Source organism: Orycteropus afer, unplaced genomic scaffold (genome assembly GCF_000298275.1).
Source record: "Orycteropus afer afer isolate SDZICR_OR568_19922 unplaced genomic scaffold, OryAfe1.0 scaffold00291, whole genome shotgun sequence".
Lineage (NCBI taxonomy): Eukaryota > Metazoa > Chordata > Mammalia > Tubulidentata > Orycteropodidae > Orycteropus > Orycteropus afer.
The window spans coordinates 2,341,283-2,361,929 of NW_006921878.1; the positions used below are offsets into that span (position 1 = coordinate 2,341,283).

The window sequence follows — 20,647 nt, forward strand, 5'->3', positions numbered from 1 at the left end:
GCCTCTGGGGCGAGAAAGCTGAGTGCCTTTGGGCGGAGGCTTGCTGACAGAGGGGTGTGCACACAGGCGCACTGTCGGCCGAGCTAAAGAGCTTTACACCTGCCAAGCAGGGCAGAGGCCAGGCCGAGAGGCCAAGGGCCAGAGAGGCGTGTCTGAGGGCACAGCAGAGGGGAGACTGTCCTGATCGAAGAACTGTATCCTGAGTGTGTTCCTGAACGTGAACTGTAGCCCGTTACTTCCCTAATAAACCCCATCATCATGAGTATTGTCTGTGAGTTCTGTGTGGCCATTGCAATGCATTATCGAACCCAGGAGAGTAGTGAGTGCCATGGGGGGACAGCTGGTGTGAGAACCGGTAAAAGGCTGGAGGTGGTGGCATGTCTGGCTTCAGAGGAGTCGGCCTCGGGCTGCTGATGGTGATTCTGTCTTCCTCTGGTGAAGTTACAAGAAGTCAGAAGATGCCACTTCCAGGCCTTTTGAATTAGACTGTGATCCCCTCGCGGTGGAATCTGCTGGAAACACCTGAGCGGTTGCCCTGAGGGTGTGAAGGCAGGACCTTTGGGGAAGCTTTGGTACATCTGGATCCTACATTTGGCCGAATCTTTGTCTCCAGGTCCTGGACTTGAACCCGTGGCCGGCCATGCTGCCTACTGATCTTGTGACTGTACCATTTTACCTGCTGACCTTGGGTCTGTCAGCCTCAGCGGCCAGCAGCTGCCTGAGTTAGGAGATGCCTCCAGCTCCTGTGGGCCGGGAGCAAGAGGCAGAGCTGAAGCCTAAGGTCGAGGGGCCTTCACCCAGCCCCTAGAGCTGGCATTCTGAATTTGGACTTCCAGCCTCCTAAAGTGTAAGACGATAAATTCCTGTTTGTTAAAGTCATCCACTTGTGGTGTTTCTGTTATAGCAGTTCTAGGGAACCAAGACACCCCCTCAGCTCAGCTTTCAGCCAAATGATAGGTCTGTAAGGTGTACAGTAACACCAGGGAGGTGCTTGCTCCTTAGAACAATCAACAATACAAGGTCAGAAGGGCAGCGTCTGCCCAGGGATGAAGCTCAGGAAGGAATAGGAAAGCAGGATGGAATGAAGTCCGTAAACACAGGGAGGAAGCAGGCGAAGTGCGGTGACACTGTGGGGACTGCAGGCAGCGTCATGAATCAGAATGCGTATGGACTGCTGAATGGAGAGTCAATTTGCTCTGTAAACTTTCACCAAGTCACAATTAAAAATAAAATTCTTAAAAAAAAAAAAAGGTTTCAGCCTAGGAAACCCTCTGGAGCAGTTCTAGTCTGTCTCACGGTCACCATGAGTGCAAAGCCACCTAATGGCAATGGCACCTAACAACTGCAACTGTGACCCTCAGTTTGCCCAGCAGTAAAATGGACATATTTGCTGCCACACTGTGAGGTCCCAATAATGCCCTGTGAAAATGGAATTGGGCCTTACCCATCTCAGAGCCCCATCACATCCAAGGACCGGGCACCAAGGTATGTTCAAAAGCGCCTCCTGGGTCTGCCCTACACTCAGCCCTGCTCCCTGGGGTCTGTCCTGCACACAGTGGGACAGGCGGAGTAGAGCAGCAACTGATTGGTAGGGGCTGCCTAAGGATGCAGCATAGTCTGGCTGCTCTGGGCACTCTGTGACTATTAGTGATGTCTGCCAAGGATTCAGGAAGGATTGGGGAGGGTTTGAGTGCTGCTGTTTTGGGTGTTCCTTGCTCTGGACCAGGTTCTGCAGTGTGAGGCACGTCTCCCACGTCCCTCTGTCCAGAATGTGTCTCCTGCCACAGCAGGGAACCTGTATGAAGTAGAGTGGGGCAGAGCAGAGGCCCAAGTTGCCCAGAGGTGCCTGGGTGACACAGATGGGGAGGACAGTGGCTGAACCCTTTCCTGTGGCCGGGTCCTGGAGGTGACAAGGGGGTTGCTCAAAGCCTTTGGGGCACTGCTGGTCACACCTCGCCCCCAAGCCCTGGGCCGGCGCACCGTGTCATCCGATGGGTCCCTGGGTGTCCTTGAGCAGGACAGGAACATGAGAATAGAGCTGCAGGCGGCTGGAGAACATGTTCTGGGGACCCTGCAGCGTTGCTCCTCCCCTCAGCACTGCTGACACGTGGGGCTGTCCCACACACTGCAGGTTACTGAGCAGCATCCCTGAATCCCCCCCCTCCCTGCCAGTAGCACGCCCCCACGAGTTGTGACACCTACAAATGTCCCCAGACCTTGTACTAGGAGGGGGAGGTCCATCCTCGGGTGGCTGCCCTGGCTTCCGTCAGCAGCCGTTTCGCTTCCTGCATCAGCGTTCCTTTCTGGAAGATGGCACCACTGAGTCCCTCTTGTGGGAGGTGAGGCAGACAGGGGCAAACCATGGGGTGGCAAGGGTGGGCACCACTGGTAAAGGTTTCTGGGTGCAGCGGCCCTTTCGTTGTGATAGACACACTGTGTTCACGTGAGAGGGTAACAGTGGGGACCCTGGGCACAGGCTCTATGGAACGCTGTGTGATCTCTGCAACTTCCCTGGGAACCTATGATTACTCCAAAATAGAAAATGTATTAAGAAAACATGCACACTGGCTAGTCAACCAGTTACATGAAAATCCAACAAGGTTTCCCCCACCCACCTGGAAGTGTCATCGGTGAGAAGAGACGGAAACGTTCCCATGTGAGATGCGGTGTTTGGTGTGGGAGCCAGTGGGGCAGGGCCCTCCCCCTGGTCCAGGATGGCATGGTACATGTCTGGGTGTGGCCTGCCTGGCCTACACTGACCAGCACTGTGGCTGTGGAGTGACTGTTTCTGGCCCAGCTGTCACCTTCATGTGTGGGAAACAGGGACACAGAGTAGCTGCTTGGTGGCTAACACGAGTCATGGCTGAGGACTTAGGATTGCTGGGCACCCCCAGACGGGGGTGAGGCCCCCACAGGCAAGGGAGGGAGTGCCCACCATGGGGGTGTCTGACCCATAACCCTCCCTCTCCTACCTCTTGGTCCCAGTGCTCAGTCTCCCAGCAACGCTGGGTCCCTGTGTGTCCCACACAGAGACTGGGTGTCATGAGAGGTGGGCGGTTAACATGTCCCTCGTGTTTGCCTCCTAGGGGGGTGACACTCAGCATGAGGGGGCGTTAGGGTGGCCCAGGATGTGCGAGGGGTTGGATGGGGCTCTCCATCTCCTGGTGAGCGTGGCACACCAGCCCCTTTGGCATCCAGCCTGCTCCCGTTCCGTCCCTTGCCCTGTCTAGGGCCGGGAGGCCTTGCTAGAGATCCTGGTTCCTGGCCCGCGCTGGCTGAGGGGCATGGGGCAGGGCCTGGTCTCTATGAGAAGGGGCCAGTCAACTGTCATGGGGGAGGACCCTGGGTCACCGCCCCGAGGCAGGCTTGGGGTATATCCATTTCACAGAGCAGGAGACCGAGGCCAGCAAGAGGAGCAGCCTTCAGCCCTGATGGTGGCCCCTGGGGAAGGCACCAGTGTCACTAAGACTCCCTTTGTCTGGGTCAGCAATGGCCCGGGGCCGTCACCGCCGGTAGCGGTAGCGCTTGAAGTGGAACCAGAGCTGGAAGATGCCGTTGGCGAACTGGCAGCGGAAGCCATGGCGGTGGGAATACTCCCACTCGCGGTTGACGATCTTGAAGGCGATGTCCTCGTAGGGCGGCCCTGCGTGGAAGCGCAGGATGGCGAAGTCCCTGTTGTCAGCGCAGGCCTCCAGGAAGTACTCGGGCGTGGCGCGCTTGTCGATGAGGTCAGGGTAGAAGATGTTGAACTTGTAGCCCTGCACGATCTTGGGCGGCGGGTTGTCGAAGTCGTAGTGCGTCTGGTTGTACTTGTTCCACTCGAAGCCCGTGTGCACGCGGTTGAAGAAGCGGGGCTTGCGCGGCCGGTACTTGTCGGCCCACAGGTAGGCCTTGCCTGTCAGTGGCATCTCCACGCTGAACTGCGCCTCGTCCTGCCCCATGCCCTCCTTGGCCCGCCGGAAGAAGATGTCCTCGGCGCTCTCGCTGGCATCACCTGCAGGCAGGGCGGGCAGGTGGGAGGGGTCAGCTGGGCTGTCCCTTCCAGAAGCGAACCCGAGGCACACAGTGGTCAGAGCAGGCTGCCTGGGCCACCCCGGCCTCAGCCATCTAGCCTGTGGTGGGACGGGGAGCCTGAGGAGAAAAGGCTGGGGCCGGGGAGCACGGGGTCCTGCATCTGGGCCTGGCCCACTGGGGCCCTGGATGGAGCCTTCCAGGGTCCAGCTCTCAGCTGTGCCCTGGTCAGAGGGGATGCGGCGCTCACAGGGGAGGGGCTGCCGCGCACCTGTGACCTGGAGCTGCTGCCTTGACAGGAGCAGGCGCTGCAGGTCCTCGTGGGGCTCCAGCACGTGGGCGTCCAGGGGCAGCTCGTGCGCGGTGAGCAGCCGAGGGCTGTAGCGCCCGGCGTCGTAGTCGGCCAGGCTCTGCTGGATCAGGTCCTCCTCCATGAGCACGGCCTCGCCCTCCGCCTCGGGTGCCGCGCCCTCAGCCTCCGCCGGGCCGCCCTCCGCAGAAGGGCCCGGAGGGCTGGGGGCCGTGGCCGGCTCCTCAGGCTCCAGGCTGCAGGGTGGCAACAAACTCAGCTGCAGGGAGGCCCCGTGGGCCGGGGTGGGCACAGCTCCAGCCCGGAAAGGGTGAGGGGGGCTCCCTGTGGCGTGGGGAGGCCAGGGGATAGGTCTGGGGATGGCGGGGGTTGGGCAGGGGAGGGGCCTACCTACGGCCGGGAGACGGTGGCTCCGTCTTGAGGATGGGGAAGAGGGGCTCGCTCTCCACGCCCTGCTCCTGCTTCAGCTTGTACAGCTTCTGCCGCAGGACGTCCTGGTGCCGCTCACGGAGCCTGGGACGGGGAGCCGGGTGGTCAGCAATGGCTGAGGGCCCAATGTGACCAAGGGACATGAGGCCTCAAATACCCAAGACTGCCCAGGGTGAGGAGTGATGAGTCTCGGAGCCAGGTTCACATGTGATGTGACTTGCAGCCACGGTCTGGGGCAGCTCAGGAACACAGGCAGGGCTCCCCTCAGTGGGACTGTCTCAGTGGAGGCAGGTCAGGGCGTCTCAGGTGGGAGTGCTCTAGGCAGGGTGTCCTAAGGTTCTGGGTGGGGTTGTCCAAGCCTCCCAGCAGGGCTCTGCAGGCGGTGGGGGTGCCAGACTGGAGCATTACAGTGACACTGGGGAGAGCAGCTTGAGGAGACGCTGTGTTTACACGGCGGTGCCAAGTATGCTGAGAACATGTATACAATTCCCACAAGGGGCGGGCAGAGGCGCCTGGCGGGGACACTGGCCTTGTGCGTTTCCTGTGAGCCTGATGACTGAGGGAGATGAAGCCCTGTGCTCCTTTGGAGACAGAATGACCAACAGTGTGGGGCCCTGCGGTCAAGGACCCTGGGAAGCACCGCAGGCTACTGACTCCCACCGCCCGGTCTCTGTGGCTCTGAAAGGCCACTCAGGGGCCTCTCTTCTGGGTCACCTGACCTGGGCTGGGCAACACAGGAGAGGTGAAGTGGGGCATGGGGACAGTCTAGACACCTAAAAGCCTGGCCCAAGGGGGAGGTGTGCCAGGCCCACTCACTCACCTGCCTACTGGCCACCCACCAGTCCAAGCACCTAGACGCCTATTCACCTGCTTGCTCAAGGGCAAGCCCGTCCCCCTGGGGTGCACCTGCCCACCTCCCAGCAACCCGCTCACCTGGCGCGTGCCATGTGTGCCCGCAGCTGCTGCAGCAGACTCTCCCAGTAGCCCATGTCCAGGTTGGGGCCGCCAGCGTGGATCTTGCCCTCGATGCCCTGAAAGATGACCTGTAGCTGGCTGTACGTCTTCCCCTTGAAGACTGACTGCACGTCTGAGCTCACAGAGGCGTTGACACCCTCACGGCGCTCGCCTGCGGGGAGGGACCCACTCAGCATGGCTAGGATGGCAGCCCTGGGCCCACTCCCCTGCTAGGCTGTGTCCCCCACTGCCTTCACACCCTCAGAAGCACCACCCCCCTAGGGGCCCTGAAGCAGGGACCGGTAGCCTTGTTCTGGGAATGCCCTGTGGACCCGGCTGAGATGCTGTTGCCTACTCAGGCGTGGCCAGGTCGTGCAAGTGTGGCTCTCTGGCCCAGCAGGGCGGGCTAGATCCTGCACGCCCAGCCACTCCTGGCGAGTTGGGCACACAGCTCCAGAACCGCAGCACCCAAGGCCAAGTTCCCAGCAGCTGAGCCTGCACCCCTGCCCCTTCACATCTCATGCGACCTCAACCACTCTGGGGGAGCACTCGGCAGCTGGACTCTGAACTTAGACCTGTCTCCGCTGGCCCTTCTGTGTGGCCCCGGGCAGGTGGCTTGCCCCCTCTGAGCCCACACACTGAGTGCATCAACATGGGAGGGAGAATGGGCACGTTTCTGGGCAAAGCTATTGCTGCTGCCCTCCCCTTGTCTCTCAATCCTCTGAGCTGTCCTCACTGCATTTGAGACCACAGGCCCCCTCTCTGCCTCTTGTCTTGTCAGCTGTCACACACTGGAGTCTAAGGACTGTTCTCTGACCTCCTCAGCCCAAGGGCTTATCACCCACTCCCAAAGCCCTACACACCCCAGGGCCTTGGCACGTGCTGCGCTTGGAGCCAGCAGCAGACACGTCCCCTCCCGACCCGTATCTGTCCCCACCAGCCCTGGGTATTCAGCAGGAACTTCACTTACACCATGAAGCCTTCCCTGACCCCTACTGTCAAGACTTCCTCTGGCCCTGGATGCCTGGTTTGTGACCTCCTGAGTGAACGACTGTGTGAAAACTCCACTGCTGATTCCTGCCCCTGGCTAGGCCCATGGGGGCCCAGAACACGTGTGTGTGGGGGGGGCAGGCCATACTCCCTGTTCTCCAATCTCTGCCTGTGGGCCAAGACCCAAAGGGCCCATGCCCATCCCCCAGCTGGTCCGGCACGGCTGAAGGACCCTGGTCCCCTCCGGCCCATCAGCCCAGGCCTGGGAATGAGGACCCCAAAATGCAGCCATGAGCAGGGCTGGGCTCTGCAGCACCCTGGCTACGACCTGTAAGTGTGATCAAGGAAGCGAGACTGGGCGCCTCCTGCCTCTCCGCCCTGTCGCCTCACGCAGACGTGCCTCCTCCTTGTGGAGGAGCCGGTTAAAGGAAGGTGGTTTCGCTCTGTAAGAGTGAAGACTGGGGGCCACCCGGAGCTCTAGCAACCTGGGCTCCTTAAACCCTGGAGGGCCCGTGCAGTTGGTCCTGAAGGGACAGCGCCCTCTACCAGCGCAGTGATTCAAGAGCGCTGCACAGGGGGCGAGGCTCCCGCCCAGGGGAGGGGCTAATGCAGCAACTCCAGCAGGTACATGGAAGTTACTACTCGTGCTGCCGCTGACGTCACCATAGAGCCCTGAGACGGCACGGACGGGCAAGCACTCAAGTTCTAGCCAAAAAACCAGCAGTCTGAACCCACCCCGAGAAGCTTTGAAAGGCAGGCCTGGTGACCTGCTCCCGAAAGGTCGCAGCCCTGAAAATCGTATGGGACAGTTCGGCTCTGTGCACATGGGACCGCCCGGGGCTGGAGTCGTCTCCATGCTGTTCACAAGCATTTCCACTACAGTAATGTTACAGTGCTAGCCTTCAGTGTGGCGGGTGCTGCTTCAAGTGCTTTAGAGCTCTGTACCAACTTCATCTTCCCACAGCCTACCAGGTACACAAGTACGTTATCCGTATACGAACAGGACAACTGGGCTCCGGGGAGGCCCCATGACCCACCAAGGTCACTAGGCTGGTCACCGGCCTGGAGGGGAGCCCGCCCAGCAGGCTGCGGAACCCTCACTCCTGACCATCACACCACATGACTTGTGGGAGATGGGAGCAGGTCACCGCGGGGATAAACAGAAATGAAACTGAATTTAAAAAATGAAGGTTGTGGCCCTTCTTCCTAAAAGGAAGGAAACTATCCCGACCACCCTGCCTGAGCTGCAGTCTTCCCAGGATGCCGGGGGAGGGGACTGTGGTGGCAGGGATGCCCGAGAGCAGTGGGAAGGTGGAGGACGGGGGCACAGAGCCCAGAGGAGTTGGCAGGTAGTGGCGGCCCTGGCATCGAGTAGGCAGAGGCCGGACACGCTGCTCAGCACCCTGCAGTGCCCAGGGTGGCCCCCCGAGAACGATCCGCGCCCACGTTGGCAGGGCCGAGGGGGAGGTGCTGCTCCAGAGCCAGCTCCCCTCACGGCCGCTCGTGTGTCGCCACTTTCAGAAACAGAGAATTTCAAAAGAGCTGCAGGCCGACAAGGCCCGAGGACCAGCTGGGAGCTGCCTCCTGATGCCGGTGAGAGACAGCACACCCTCTCAGAGGAAGCTGTGGGTGGGGCCGTGGAGACAGGTGGGGACACTGAGTGCGGAGCCAGGTCATGCACTGTGTCTAGGGCCTCCAGATGTCTGCTGCTTCAGACCCAGTGACCCTCAACACTCCCTGCCTCTCACAGCACTGAGCATGCACGTGGGCGTTTCCGGGCCCCCAGGTCACCTGGTCCCTTGCCCGAGGCCTCCAGTTTCCTGAGTTTTGAGATCTCGTCCTCAGTGATGATGGTCATGTCCCGCCAGAAGTCCGCATTCTTGCCCTGCTCCAGTTCCATGTACACCTGGTGGTGTGGGGAGGGGTGAGGTGAGGCCACGTTCTGGGGCGGGGCCTGAGGGCGGGGCGGGGCGGGGCGGGGCAGTCCCCTCAGACAGGCACCTGGATGTCCTCCAGCAAATCCTCCATGTCGGCCACCGTGAGCCCGTTGAGGAAAGTATAGGGCTCATGCATCTCCACGGCCAGGTCATCGTCCTCAGCACTGATGTACTTGGCCAGCAGGTCGATGGGCTTGGCCCGCCCATCCCGGATACGGATCTTAGAGCTGGTTGCAGGAGGAGATAAGGAGGGTGTCAAACTCAGGGCACATTCCTCCCCACTAAAGACCGGGCTCTGCCTCAGAGATGACCACACAAAGCACTGAGGGACCAGACCAGCGTAGGGCTAGTTAGCGAAGGCTTCCCGGAAGAGGGGAGGAGTCTCGAGCGGTGCTCCGAGGGCGTGGAGGACCACAGGCCCGTGCTCACCCCGCCCACCTGCGTCCCAGCCCCCAGGCCGCACCGTAGCTTGGCCTGCTGCAGGTGGAAGTTGTCCTCCTGCTCCTCCCACGTCTTGAAGTGCTCCGCCTCCTTCTCCCGCTGCAGCATCTCCAGCTCCTGCTCCCGCATGGCCTTCTCCCGCTCGCGCTCCAGACGCAGCTGCTTCACCTGGGGGTGACCCACTGGCCTCAGCACTGGGGCTCCAACCCTCGGCCAGCCAGAGGCCTGCCCTGCCTGACCTGGACACAAGCATGGCCTCAAGGCTCCAGACAAAACCGTGAGGGCAGGAGGGTTCCTTTAGGCTAGGAATGCGGTAGCCCAGAGCTGCCACCAGAAGGGGGTGTCTGAGGGTACAGCCCAGAGCCGAGAGGTGCTAGGAACAGCTTCCTGAACATGCTCTCTGACCGCCTGGATCCAGCCAAGCCTGAAACCATCCCTGCCTGGACTTCCTTGTTCCCTAAGCCAATCTAGGCCTGCTCTGGCTCGAGCCAGGGTATGAACTGACCTCGGGGCCTCCTGCCCCACGAAGGGTGGGCCAGGCCACGCACCTTCTGGAGCTCCAGCCGGTTGTCCTCCTGGATCCTCTTGTTCCTCTCCTTCAGCTCCTTCTCCTCCAGGTGGCCGATCCCCTTCTTTTCCAGGGCCTGGGAGGACATGCCACTGAGTCCCAGGCCCAGGGTACTCTGGGCAGTAAGGGCTCAGCAGAGCCCCCAGAAGCCCCCCTCTCTGTCCCCGTCACACAGCAGGCTGTCCTCTCCCCCGACCAGGGAGACTTGACTCACTGACCTACAAGGGTGACCAAGCTGTACAGGTGCGGACAGCTCACTCAGAAGTGACCCGCCCACGATGTCCAGCCTCACCTTACTCCCACTAGGAGACACTGCCCCCTGAACACCCCTAGTGTCAATAATACAATCCCACCCCTGGCTGTCCCTGGGGAGCACACATGGCAAGCATGCTCGGCTGCCAACCACAAAGTTGGATGTCTGAGTCCACCCAGAGGCACCTTGGAAGAAAGGCCTCGTGATCTGCTACAGACCAGCCACTGAGAGCCCTCTGGAGCTCAGCTTGTTACTGAGACAGCATGTGGCCACTGACAAGAGGAGACTCTCCCCTAAAGCCAACAGCCTGAATGCAGAACCTCAACTTCCAAAACTGTGAGATGGTCAGCTCCTGTTATCTGAAGGCATACCGTGGTGTCGTTTGTTACAGCAGTACTAGACGAGGCAGTGCCGGGCCAGCTGACCCCACCCAGACCTGTTGCACTGAGGGCCCACAGAAGCCCTCACTATATGGTGGGCCCCCAGCTTGGCCTGGCTCTGTCCCTTAGGCCCCATGATAACACCGGAAAGGCTTAGCTCATTGGTGGAACACCTGAACACAGCAAGCCTGTCCACCTGACACACATTTACTGAGTGCCTACTGTGTGCCAGACCCTGGGGACAGTTTGCCCCATGGAGCTCACAGTCTCATAGGAAAAACAGACAGTAAATGGTCACAATGCTGTCTCAGTTATCAACTGGGAGACGTGCTCAGGTGTCACCTTTGCCATCCTGGACCTGTTTATTCTAAATTGCAGCCAGCACCACACTCACCACCCACCCTCATTTCCTTGCTGGCTTCCTTTCCCTGGGGACAGCCCACCTTCCCGACAAGGCTGGCCCCACAGGGGCAGGAGCCACTGTCTGCCTGCTAATAGTGCCCAGGGCTGTAGCAGCCAGTGCAAGCACAAAGCACCAGTCTGTCAGATCCTGTGGTCGGAGCAGGAAGCAGGGCTTTGACAAAGAACCCTGGGGTACCTGCATGACCAGAGGTGGCCAGGAAGGCCTCTCTAAAGAGGGCGTGTGCCAGTTGAGACCTGAAGGGCTAACGGGAAGAGGTGGGGAAGAGTTCTGGGCAGAGAGAACGGTTACGGCAAAGGCCCTGCGGTAGGACACTGTCAGGCGTGTTGGAAGAAAGGATCGGATAAGTGAGTGAGCCGACGTGTCTACGGCCAGCTCAGCCGCCCACCCCTTCCCGTGCTGGGCCCCAGCTTCACCTTGCTCCAGATAAAGGTGCCCAGAAGGTTGTTGTCGCCGAAAGGGTTGTCCGTGTTGGTGTAGCCCATGTACTCCTCACCCCAGCCCATCTTCTCTCGCTTCTTCCTCTCCTTGGCCTCCTTCTTGGCCAGTCGCCGGGCACGCTTCTCCTCCGGCGTCTCGAAGGCCTTCATCAGCTCCTCCTGTTGCTTCCGCTCCTCCCGCAGCCGCAGCCGCTCCTGCAGGCTCTGCTGGTGGCTCAGGGCCGCTGCCGCTGCCGCCTGTCGAGGGCTTGGGGAGTGGTCCTGGGATGTGGGGCTTGATGCTGAAGAGCCTGGGGACCAGGAATGCGTCCGCTGGTGCCGAGCCCACCTGCCCCGCTGCCGGTCGTCCCCCGAGTCAGACTGGGAGGATGGGTCCCGGGACTGCCAGTGGGGTGCCGGGCTCTGGCTTTTCCTCCCTTGCTGCTGCCATCGCCTTTCCTCAGCATCCAACCTACAGAGACAAGTGCAAAAGTCTGCTTGGTGCCTTGTGGGCAAGCAACTGTTTACTGAGTGCCTGAGGTGTGTGGAACAGTGGTCACCTGCCTTCCGGAGGCTCACCATCTGGGAACCTATCAGAACACAAAACACAGCAACAAATAAAATAAAATGTAGTATCAGAAAGTGTCCACAAAGAATACCAATGTAGCCAGAAGGCACAGAGCATGGGAGGGTTGCTGCAGTTCAGGGAACAGAGAAGTCAGGCAGGGTCTCCCTGAAAAGGTGACAGGGGCAGAGACCTGGAGGAAGTGGGCAGGAACCAGGGGAGATCCGAAAGGAAGAGAGTTCTAGACAGAGGGTACAGTCAGTGCAAAGGCCCTGGGGCAGGACCAAACGTGGTAAGTTGGAGGAACAGCAGGGAGGCCCAGTGGACTGTGGGCTGAGACTCTGGCCCCAGTCAACTGTGAATCTTGCCACTTATCAACTCTCTTTCCTGCTGACAACTTACCTCCAGATGTTGTTGACCCTACCTCCAAAATCCCTCTCAAATCTACACATTTTCTATCTCTCTCTGGTCAAGACCGCTATGATCTGTTTCTAAGATAACAGTACCATTCTCCTCCCTGGTACCACTGCCCGCTTGGCTCTCTGAGCGCCTTCTCCAGAGAAAGCCACAACAAATCTTGCAGAAGCTGGCCAAATCATATCACTGCTCTGTTTCCCTCCGAATAACGACCAAACGCTTCACCACCGTACACCGACTCCACTCAATCTAGCCCCCGTTACCTTTCCGATTTCATCTCTTACTCCCCTTCCTCTCGTTCACTCCGAACCTCGTTGCTGTTCCTCGCCTCACGGGGCCTCCGCACATATTAGTAGCCTTGTGGGAACGCGTCTCACTTTTGTTTCTCGGACGTCACCTTCTTCGGGGAGCTCCGCCCTGACTAACTCGGGAATCTCCCAGCTCGCAGGGATCTCCACCCGTAGCTCCCCAAAGGCAAAAGGCGATCCTCACCTGTGCTCCCGGCTCCGCCGCCTCCGCCTGCGGCGCCCTTCGTCGTCCCGGCGCCGCCGGTTTCGCTGCCCATGGCTCCCGCTCCGACTTCTGCTCCGGCTCCTACTATTGCTCCAGTTCCGCTGCCTTCGGCTCCCGCGACCCCCGGAACGCGAGCGAGATCTTGTGTCCCGACCCATCGGCTGAGACGGTGGCGGCAGCTGGGACGCAAACATCCGCGCCCTGTGCTGGGGGCCTTCCTCGTACGCGGCGCGCTCGAGGATGCCCCTCCTATGCCTAAGCCGAGAGAGCGGAACCTGTCTCACTGTCCCAATCCGCAGAGAGGCTAAACCGCGTACTCTCCCCTTTAGCAGCAATCGTGCCCTGCGGGATGGACGCCAGCCGGACTGTCGCCTTCACGTCGGGAGAAGAATCCTTCAGGCAGTGCTGAAGGCAGCTCCAGGCGGGTGCTTATGCCGTTCGGGCCCTGGGGAGTTGTGGGCGGAGCAAAGGCAAACCAGGAACTGTGAATAGGGGCGGGGCCTGGGGTGATGGAATCCCGGAAAATGGTCTGGAAACCCAGGCCCAGGGAAGGAGGAAACAGTGAAGCGGGGTCTGGGGGAGGAGCGACCTGCGAAGCGGGACTAAGAGGCAGGTGGGGCTGGTGTGGGACGGGTATAAGGAGGTAGGACCAAGACAAAGCAGTTCGAGTGTGGGCGGGGCCGAAGCGATGGAATAAAAGGGAGGGCCTTGACGAGGACCCAAGGGGCGGAGCCTAGGTAGGCGTGGCCTAGAAGGCGGAACCAGGGTTCCTGGAGTTTTGATAGGTTGGCCCCTGGAGGACGGCGCTAGATAGGCCTGTCTGGTAAGGTGAAGCCTTTGTAGGCGGGACTAGGCGCTGAGTCCCAGCGGGAGGATTCCGAAGGCGGGGCCAGGGGCGAGCCAAAGAAGTGGAGCCAGTGTGGAGGGTGGAGTCCCAGCCAGCGGGACCTTAGAGGCGTGGCCGGGGGAGGCGTGTCTTGGAAGTTGCAGATGGCTAAACCAGGGAGGCCGACTCCACGGCAAACAACAACAACAACAACAACAACAACAACAACAAACCAGGGAGGTGGGAGCTCTGGTAGCATAGTGGCTAAGGCACTTGACTGCTAACCAGAACCACCAGCCACTCCTCGGAAGGAAGAGGGGGCAATCTACTTCCGTAGTGATACTGCCTCGGAAACCCACGGAGGGGTCGCTATGAGTCAGGTCCGACTCACAGCATATAACAACAAGCAGCAGCAGCAGCCAGGGAGGAAGGCGAGAGGATGCTGATGTAACCTATATGGTCTTGATCTTGTTGCCCACCACCTTCTTCAGTGGGCATCAGTGTTTCAGACTCTGGGTTAAGCTTGTTTTACATGGCTATGTCCTTGAATTCCCTCCAAAAACTGGAAACACCACCACCCAGCTGCCACTGAGTCCATGGGGTGCGACTCCTGGCCACCCCACGAATGTCAAGTCGCACTGTGCTCCACAGGGTCATCAGTGGCTGTGCCCTTTGCGAGCAGATGGCCAAGCCTTCCTTCCCAGGTGCCTCTGGGTGGATTCTAACCCCCAGCCTTTACAGCTAGTAGTTGAGCGTGCTTAACCATTTGCCCCCATCCAGGGACTAAGGCACCTGACTGCTCACCAGAAGGCTGGCGGTTCAAACCCACCAGCCGCTCCTCAGAAGGAAGGCTGGGCAATCCTACTTCCGTAGTGATACTGCCTCGGAAACCCAAGGAGGGGTCGCTCAGGCCGACTCGATGGCAAACAACAACAACAGGCCCCCCCCCAAGAGGTCCACACGTTCAACTTGGGCAAATCTGGCAGAGCCAGTAAAACGACGGGGAGTGTTCGCTCCTTTGGGCTCAACTACCTAACCCTAAAGTCAAAAAGCCTTTTCTTCAGTTTTCTGAGCTGACCTGGAACCCCAAGGCAGCCTCAGCTATTAACGTGCTTGGGTCCTCTTATAATTTTAAAACTCTTTTGAGATTTTTCTGCTCCTAGCATTTAGTTCAAAATCAGTCCTCCAACCCTCAACCAGCTCGAGCGCCTCAAAGACAGGCAGTCAGGCAGATGCCGGATTACCCAATTTATTCAAGAGATCTCTTCACCGTAAAAAGGGGAGGGGCAACAGGGCGGACGAAGTCGGCTGGGGGCCAGGAATCCCGAGTGTTATTCGAGGATGCGCAGAGGACGGTGCGCCGCGGATTGTCACACACTAGACCCTGACGTGCTGAGGGCACGGGACCCTCAACCCCACCCCCACGAGTCAAGACACACAAGGTTTTCAGTTTCATCATCTTTCGAAATCACTTCGGCCATAAAAAGGAGACGGGAGTGTGCCAGGCGATACCACTGAACCGCCAGGGAGGAAGAGAGGGTGCCTGTCCTGGACCGGGGACTGAGGGGCTGCGGCGACAGTACCATGGCAAAAGACCCCCTTCCCCCGGGGGCAGGAGTATTGCACTGAGCCAAGTGGTGGAGGGAAGGAGGCGGAGGGAGGGAGAGGGCAGAAACTGGGCGGGGCCACACGGCAGCTTCCACCTCCTCTGTCTTGGAGAAAATGCCGTTTCGCTTTTCACAGTACAGTCATCACTGTCCACTTCCTCAGGGAGAGTGGCCGTCGGAGAAACAATCCAGGAGAGGGGGGCATGCTTGCCAAGAGGGTATTTACAGAGTTCTCTCCTCCGGAGGACGGGAACCCATGGGGGTATCCAGGGGGCCTTCCTCAGGAGCCAGCGCAAAGCAAGTTCAATAACCATCATAAATAGATCTTCTCGTTCCCTCGCCCCTGAATAACAGGGGGATGCCACCCTTGGCACCATCTGAGGACCACTGGAGCATCCCTCTGACAGTTCTCTGCAAAGCAACAAAAAGGCAACCAACAGGGCTGCAGAGGAATGGTGGTGACTCGCACACAGGAATGTCAGTATACCAACAGAGGGCTGCAGGTGCCTCCCAAGAGGGGGCCCGATTCCCGCGGTGAACCTCCAGGCAGCCCTGCAGGGAAGACCGCGGGCCCACACTGGCTGCTGCCCTCATCGGCTGTACAAGAGTATGACCAAAGGTCCTGGTGGCCGAGGATGCCATGGAGACCGTGCCCGTTGCTCCTGGGTCATCCTCAATGGGGACCCCCACCATGGCCTTTGGCGCCAGGCCTCTGGGCAGGGAGGGGACTCTGGGGTTTGGGCAGGGGCACCAGTGAAGGGCATTTGAAACGATGCAGCCTCTTCACCGCCAAGGTCCAAGCTGAGCCCTTGGACATCCGCACACTCCAGCACAAGGGGGCAGTTGCCCCATCTCCCCAGGGGGCCTGCAGTCTTCAGGGGCAGGGCCTGAACGGTGGACCCTTGCAAAGCCTTCCTCCGGCAGGAGGGAGATGACACAGGCTGCCCTCACTGGGGCACCAAGCAGGCTGTCTGATGGGTCCCCGGAGGCATGGTGGCTGCTAGTCCCAGAGGGGGTCAGCCATGGGAGCTTCCTGTCCTGGTTGAGATGTGGGGTGTGGAACCTGCGTCCCTGTTGTCCCTGTCCCACTTTGAGGGGAGAGGCCCCTGTGGATGCTGAGGAAAGGGACAGGGAGGGACCAGCACTCCACAGAGCTTTAGAACAGAGCTTAGAAATCAAACTCCTGGATTGGCAGGTCCTCCAGCTGTCTACACTGGGCTGTGCTGGTGAGAACCTTCTGGAAGCTCCTCATCCAAGCCCACTACTGGCTCTGTCCATGCAAGGCTTCCAGAGTGAGTGGGGTCTGCCCCACAGGCCAGGAGGAAACATCATCAGCGTGCAATCTCTCTGGAAATCTCCAGGAGAGAACAGGGTAGGGGTAGGGAGCTCTGGAGACTCTTGGCCCGACCAGCGACCAGCACTTGACGCGAAAGGCTGTGACTTCACTGAGCCACGAGGAGGTGCTGCCCTTGTGGAAGGCAGGCGGAGGCCAAGAAAGCTTTCTGTCAACCTTCTCCCCTCCTCCAGGCTGCAAGGGCAGCCATGGTGCCGAAAAGAGAACAGCGCCCTGCCTGCCTCTCGCTTTCTGGTCCCTAGGCCCACCTCGGGGGACCACAGGAGTCTTGGTGGAGCCCTGGAGGCAGGACCTGGCCCCTTCTGCAGGATACCCTCCACCTCTGGAGGCCCCGTGTGTGCTGAGGCCTGCCAGCCATGGCCCCCAAGTGGGGAGAAGGGAAAGTCCACAGCCCTGAGCTCCACTGGAGGGGTGGCCCCCATGGCAGGAGGAGGGCCAGGCTCCCTGATATCCACACGCCCCAAGGCCTCTGGTTGCAGCCTTCTGGCGGGTCTTCGTCACAGGGTCCCCTGGGAAGGGTGGGGGACACTCCACGCTGTCGCTAAGGACGGATGCGCCATGCTGAGGCCCCACACCTGAGCCAGGGTTGTGTCATGTCTGCTTGTCCAGTGTGCCTTCTGGACAGGACGAGGGGAGGCCTCCAGGGGCTGTTCCCACACAGAAGGTGAGACCCCAGGGGCTTTCAACTTCCACACATGCCATCCTGGTGGCTAGAGGCAGAGTGGGCTCCTTGGAGGGGCCGCAACAGGCGGCCACCGCAACAGGTGCGCCCAGTGGGGCCCTGGCTCCCCTGCGTCAGCCTCAGGTGTGACTCCAGCCATGACTGGGCCCCGGGTGCTGTCCTAGAAGCCAAGGGGGCCAGCCACACCCAGCGGGAGCCACAGGCTCGTGGAGTGGGCATTTCCCTTTTCTGTGTTTTGTCTTTTTTCCTTAAAAAGCACCCACGTGCTGGTGTCTGTGCAAAGAGTGAGGACCCAAAATAAATCCATGATCCCAGCGTGGGGGAGCTCACAGCATCGCAGGTGCAGGTGTGGGTGCTGGGGGTCTGGTGGGGCTCGCCCGGTCGCACCGCAGACCTGGGAGCTGCCGGGTGGGGAAGGGGCTCGGCTGCCGGCATCCATCCGGAAGGGAGGACGACAGGGGCTCTGGGGGTGGTCGTGCGAGGCCCTGTGGGCGGCGGGCAGGCGTCCCCAGCGCTCCGGCCTGAGATGAGCAGGCAGCGGCTCCAGGCAGTAGCCAAGGTTGCGGCGGTCGCTCGGTTCTGGGTGGGAGTCTGCATAGAAATTACTGGAAAAGATAAGAGGGGGCTGGTGAAGGTGGGCAGGAAGGCTGGTGCACGGAGCTCCACCCCTGCTGGGACCCCCAAAGCTGCACGGCCAGGACTATCTTGCCCCCCTGACGCCAGCACCCGTGTGGCCTGGTGCCCAGGACCTCACCTTTCTGAGCTAGGGCTGGAGAACCGACACAAACCTCCCCTCCAAAAAAACCCCAGCAGAGCCCACGTGTCAGAGCAGAGCGCATGCCACGGGGTTCTCAGTAGCTCCTTTTTTGGAAGTAGATCACCAGGCCTTTCTTCCAAGTGCCTCTGGATGGACTCAAACCCCATCCTTTAGGTTAGCGGTTGAGCGATTCACCGTGTCCACCCAGGGACTCCTGGGTACTCACCGCATGGCCACCACGGCGCCTAAGGAGCCCGAGCTACTAGCATCCTCCCTCCCACCTCTGCTTCCCCACCTGCCACCTGGGGTGTCTAGGGCCATGCCCTGGGCTCCCTGGCAGAGGCGAGTTGGTGAGCATGGGCCAGGCTGCCATGCCCAGGCGGCCGCCACGCCCTGACTTACTGTGTCGCTCTCGCCGTCGGAGGCCGGCTGGGCCTGCGTGCTATAGTGGAGCGGGGAGTACACCCAGCACCTCTCGTCGGTGGGCTGCGGGTGGGCGGGCGGGCAGGTGGCACGTGCAAGAAGAGCAGGCGGAGAGCGGGGTGTGAGGAGCGCGAGAGTGAGAGAGAGGAGGAGGAGGAGAGAGCAGAGGAGAACATCAAAGAGGCCGATCCCCCCATGGCCCCGCTCCCCGACGGCGAGCCTGCCCCCCACCTGGAACAGCTGTGGGCTCGGCAGGAACAGCAAGGTGACAGTGCGGGGTGGCAGTGGGACACGCAGGGAGGCAGTTAGTCCAGACAAGGTGGGCGGCACGGCGGGTGGCGCAGCAGGCGGCAGAGGCGGGAGGCGGGCTTGCTGCGTGCTCCCCCCACCTCCCCTCTCCCTGGTCCTGCCTGACCTGCTGGTACCGTAGGGGCGCAGGGCAGCCCCAGAGAGGCCCAGCACCCCTCCTTAGGGGCAAGCAGAGTGCTGAGGGCCCTTCTGTAAGCAGGACCCTTGGCTGTGGGGTACGACCGACCTCCAGCTGCCTGCTGCCCAGCTGGGACAGGCACTATCTAGGCCCCTCTGCCTGCCCAGCTCCGCCTGGGCACCTGACAGCAAGCCGGCGGGAGGCCCGGAGGGGCCAGTGGCCTCTCTCCACCTCCCGAGAGCCCAGGAGAGACCTCTGGGGCAGCAGGTGTGTCCAGGCCTAGGGCAGCCAGGGTGGGTCTGAGCTTCCACATTTGGGATGGGTCTCATTTGGGGAGGGAGGTCAGGAAGGGGACACATGTCCCCTCCTCCCCCTTCCTGACCCCTGCGAATGTCCCCAGGTCACCTTCCTGTCACCATCTGACCTCCCCTGCCCTTCAAGGGGCAGATACTTGGGAGCTGCCATGCTGGCCCAGCCTCTGCTTGAGGCATCAGGCCTGAGCATGCACCCTCCCATGGCCAAGTCCAGCGGTGCGCCCATGGCCCCCAGCCCACCCCCATCTGCAGAAACACGCACGTCCCCACACTCGCCTGCACGGCCATGAGGCCAGCCGCCGCCTTCTCCCTTGCCTCTCATGATCTGTCCCATTGCTGAGATCTGTCCCAGCTCCCTAACTACCCTACCTGCCAACGCTGGCTCTTCCCAACCCTCTGGGGGTGCCCAGTGCCGGCCGTGCCCTTTCTGTGGTCCTCAGTTGGGCCACATGGAGAGTCACTGCCTGGCTGCTGCCTCTTGCCCCACGATGGCTCCCCTGGCCTCAGAAGCCTCTCACTGCTTGGGGCCTGCTCAGCCACTTTCAGCAGTCAGATTCGGTAACCATGTGTCTGCACCACGGGTGCCCAGCAGAGGGGCCCAGACCTGCCAGGGCACATCTGCTTGCCTGTGGCTCCCAACAGGTCCCGTGGGTCCTCAGTGCTTGACCACAAATGCAACTAAAGACCAGATGGCGGCAGGACGGGTCACCTCCCCACCCATCAAGAAGGCCAGGAGTGGCCGCCAAGGCAGTAGGTGCTCAATACTGCTGGTAAGTGTTCCAGGGCCTCAGTGGGCCACCCGGAGGTTTTGAAAGGAGGGCCTCAGCTCTTGCACAGAGCTGGCTGTGGGGAGGGTGGCTGTGACTTCCGCTGGCCCCTGGCGACGGCAGTGACCACGGGACCTAGCCAGTTGTTGGTGTTGGGTGTCGTTAAGTTGATTGGACTCGGGATAACCCTGTGGGACAGAGCAGACCTGCCCACGGGGGTTGCTAGGCTGTCATTTCTATGGAGCAGATCGCCAGGGGCTAAATGGCTGCACCGAGCTTAGGGAGGCTGCTCAAATTCTCTCCTGGATGGGGTGTCTGACGGGGTACAGGGGAGCCCAGGCCTGCCTCCACAAGCAGGGCAGCTGCTCCTGGAGATGGACCACTGGCACTCTGGGCCCTTTCGCTGCAAATCAGTCCACAGGGCACACGGCCACACGGGCTGGGCCAGGGTGGGCACAGGAACCCCGTGAGTGCCAGGCTCATGGTCACATCCCCCCTGGCCAGGCCCCCCCAGCCCCCTTACCCTGCCCCCAGCCCCCGTGTCCCTGCATCCCCTCCACCAATGCCGCAGACTGCCCGCTCCAGACACAAGGAGACACGTCTCAAAGTCCCTGCCTGGTCTGGGAGGAGCTGCAGTGACCTAGCCCTCAGCCACTCCCCACTAACCCCCCTTGGGGTGGCACTCCACGAGGCTTGCTGATGCGCCTCATCTTCATGGTCTCTATCTGCTCGTGTCGCTGCTCCCCTCACGGTGGAGCTCGAGGCAGTCCCTCAACCTCTTTGGGCTGTTTCCTCATAACTACGAGCAGTGACAGTGGGACACTACTCCACACCCACATGGCATCCTGGGCTGGTGCATGTCTGCGAGCGAGGGACCGAGCC

General features: G+C 60.7%; 2 protein-coding genes across 2 annotated transcripts in view; both read right to left on the reverse strand.

Annotated features, from left to right (window-relative positions):
* Positions 1-3,503: 3,503 nt before the first annotated feature.
* Positions 3,504-12,766, reverse strand: CACTIN (cactin, spliceosome C complex subunit). The gene is made up of 10 exons (XM_007951026.1): positions 12,588-12,766; positions 11,111-11,585; positions 9,621-9,716; positions 9,095-9,240; positions 8,696-8,858; positions 8,486-8,600; positions 5,684-5,876; positions 4,712-4,834; positions 4,283-4,557; positions 3,504-3,994 (listed from the first exon to the last, which is right to left on the reverse strand). The coding sequence occupies exons 1-10, from the start codon at positions 12,764-12,766 to the stop codon at positions 3,504-3,506; spliced, it is 2,256 nt and encodes a 751-aa protein (XP_007949217.1).
* A 97-nt stretch (positions 12,767-12,863) lies between these two features.
* The window catches only part of PIP5K1C (phosphatidylinositol-4-phosphate 5-kinase type 1 gamma), a 62,422-nt gene continuing 54,638 nt past the window's right edge, over positions 12,864-20,647 (reverse strand). The window contains exons 18-21 of the mRNA XM_042782333.1: positions 18,237-18,320; positions 18,061-18,167; positions 17,472-17,682; positions 12,864-13,013 (exon numbers count right to left, since the gene is read on the reverse strand). Coding sequence (XP_042638267.1) covers positions 12,864-13,013; positions 17,472-17,682; positions 18,061-18,167; positions 18,237-18,320 — 552 coding nt within the window. The remainder of the gene's footprint in view (positions 13,014-17,471; positions 17,683-18,060; positions 18,168-18,236; positions 18,321-20,647) is intronic.

Bases quoted from the DNA above. Each gene is read 5' to 3' on its own strand.
- CACTIN (XM_007951026.1), bottom strand. From the start codon at position 12,766: ATGGGTCGGGACACAAGATCTCGCTCGCGTTCCGGGGGTCGCGGGAGC. The intron at 5,877-8,485 runs GTGACCTGGGGG...CCCTCCCCGCAG, and splicing joins GGCCTCGGGCAAGGGACCAG to GCGAGCGCCGTGAGGGTGTC. The intron at 4,835-5,683 runs GTGAGCGGGTTG...TCCCCGTCCCAG, and splicing joins GCACACATGGCACGCGCCAG to GCTCCGTGAGCGGCACCAGG.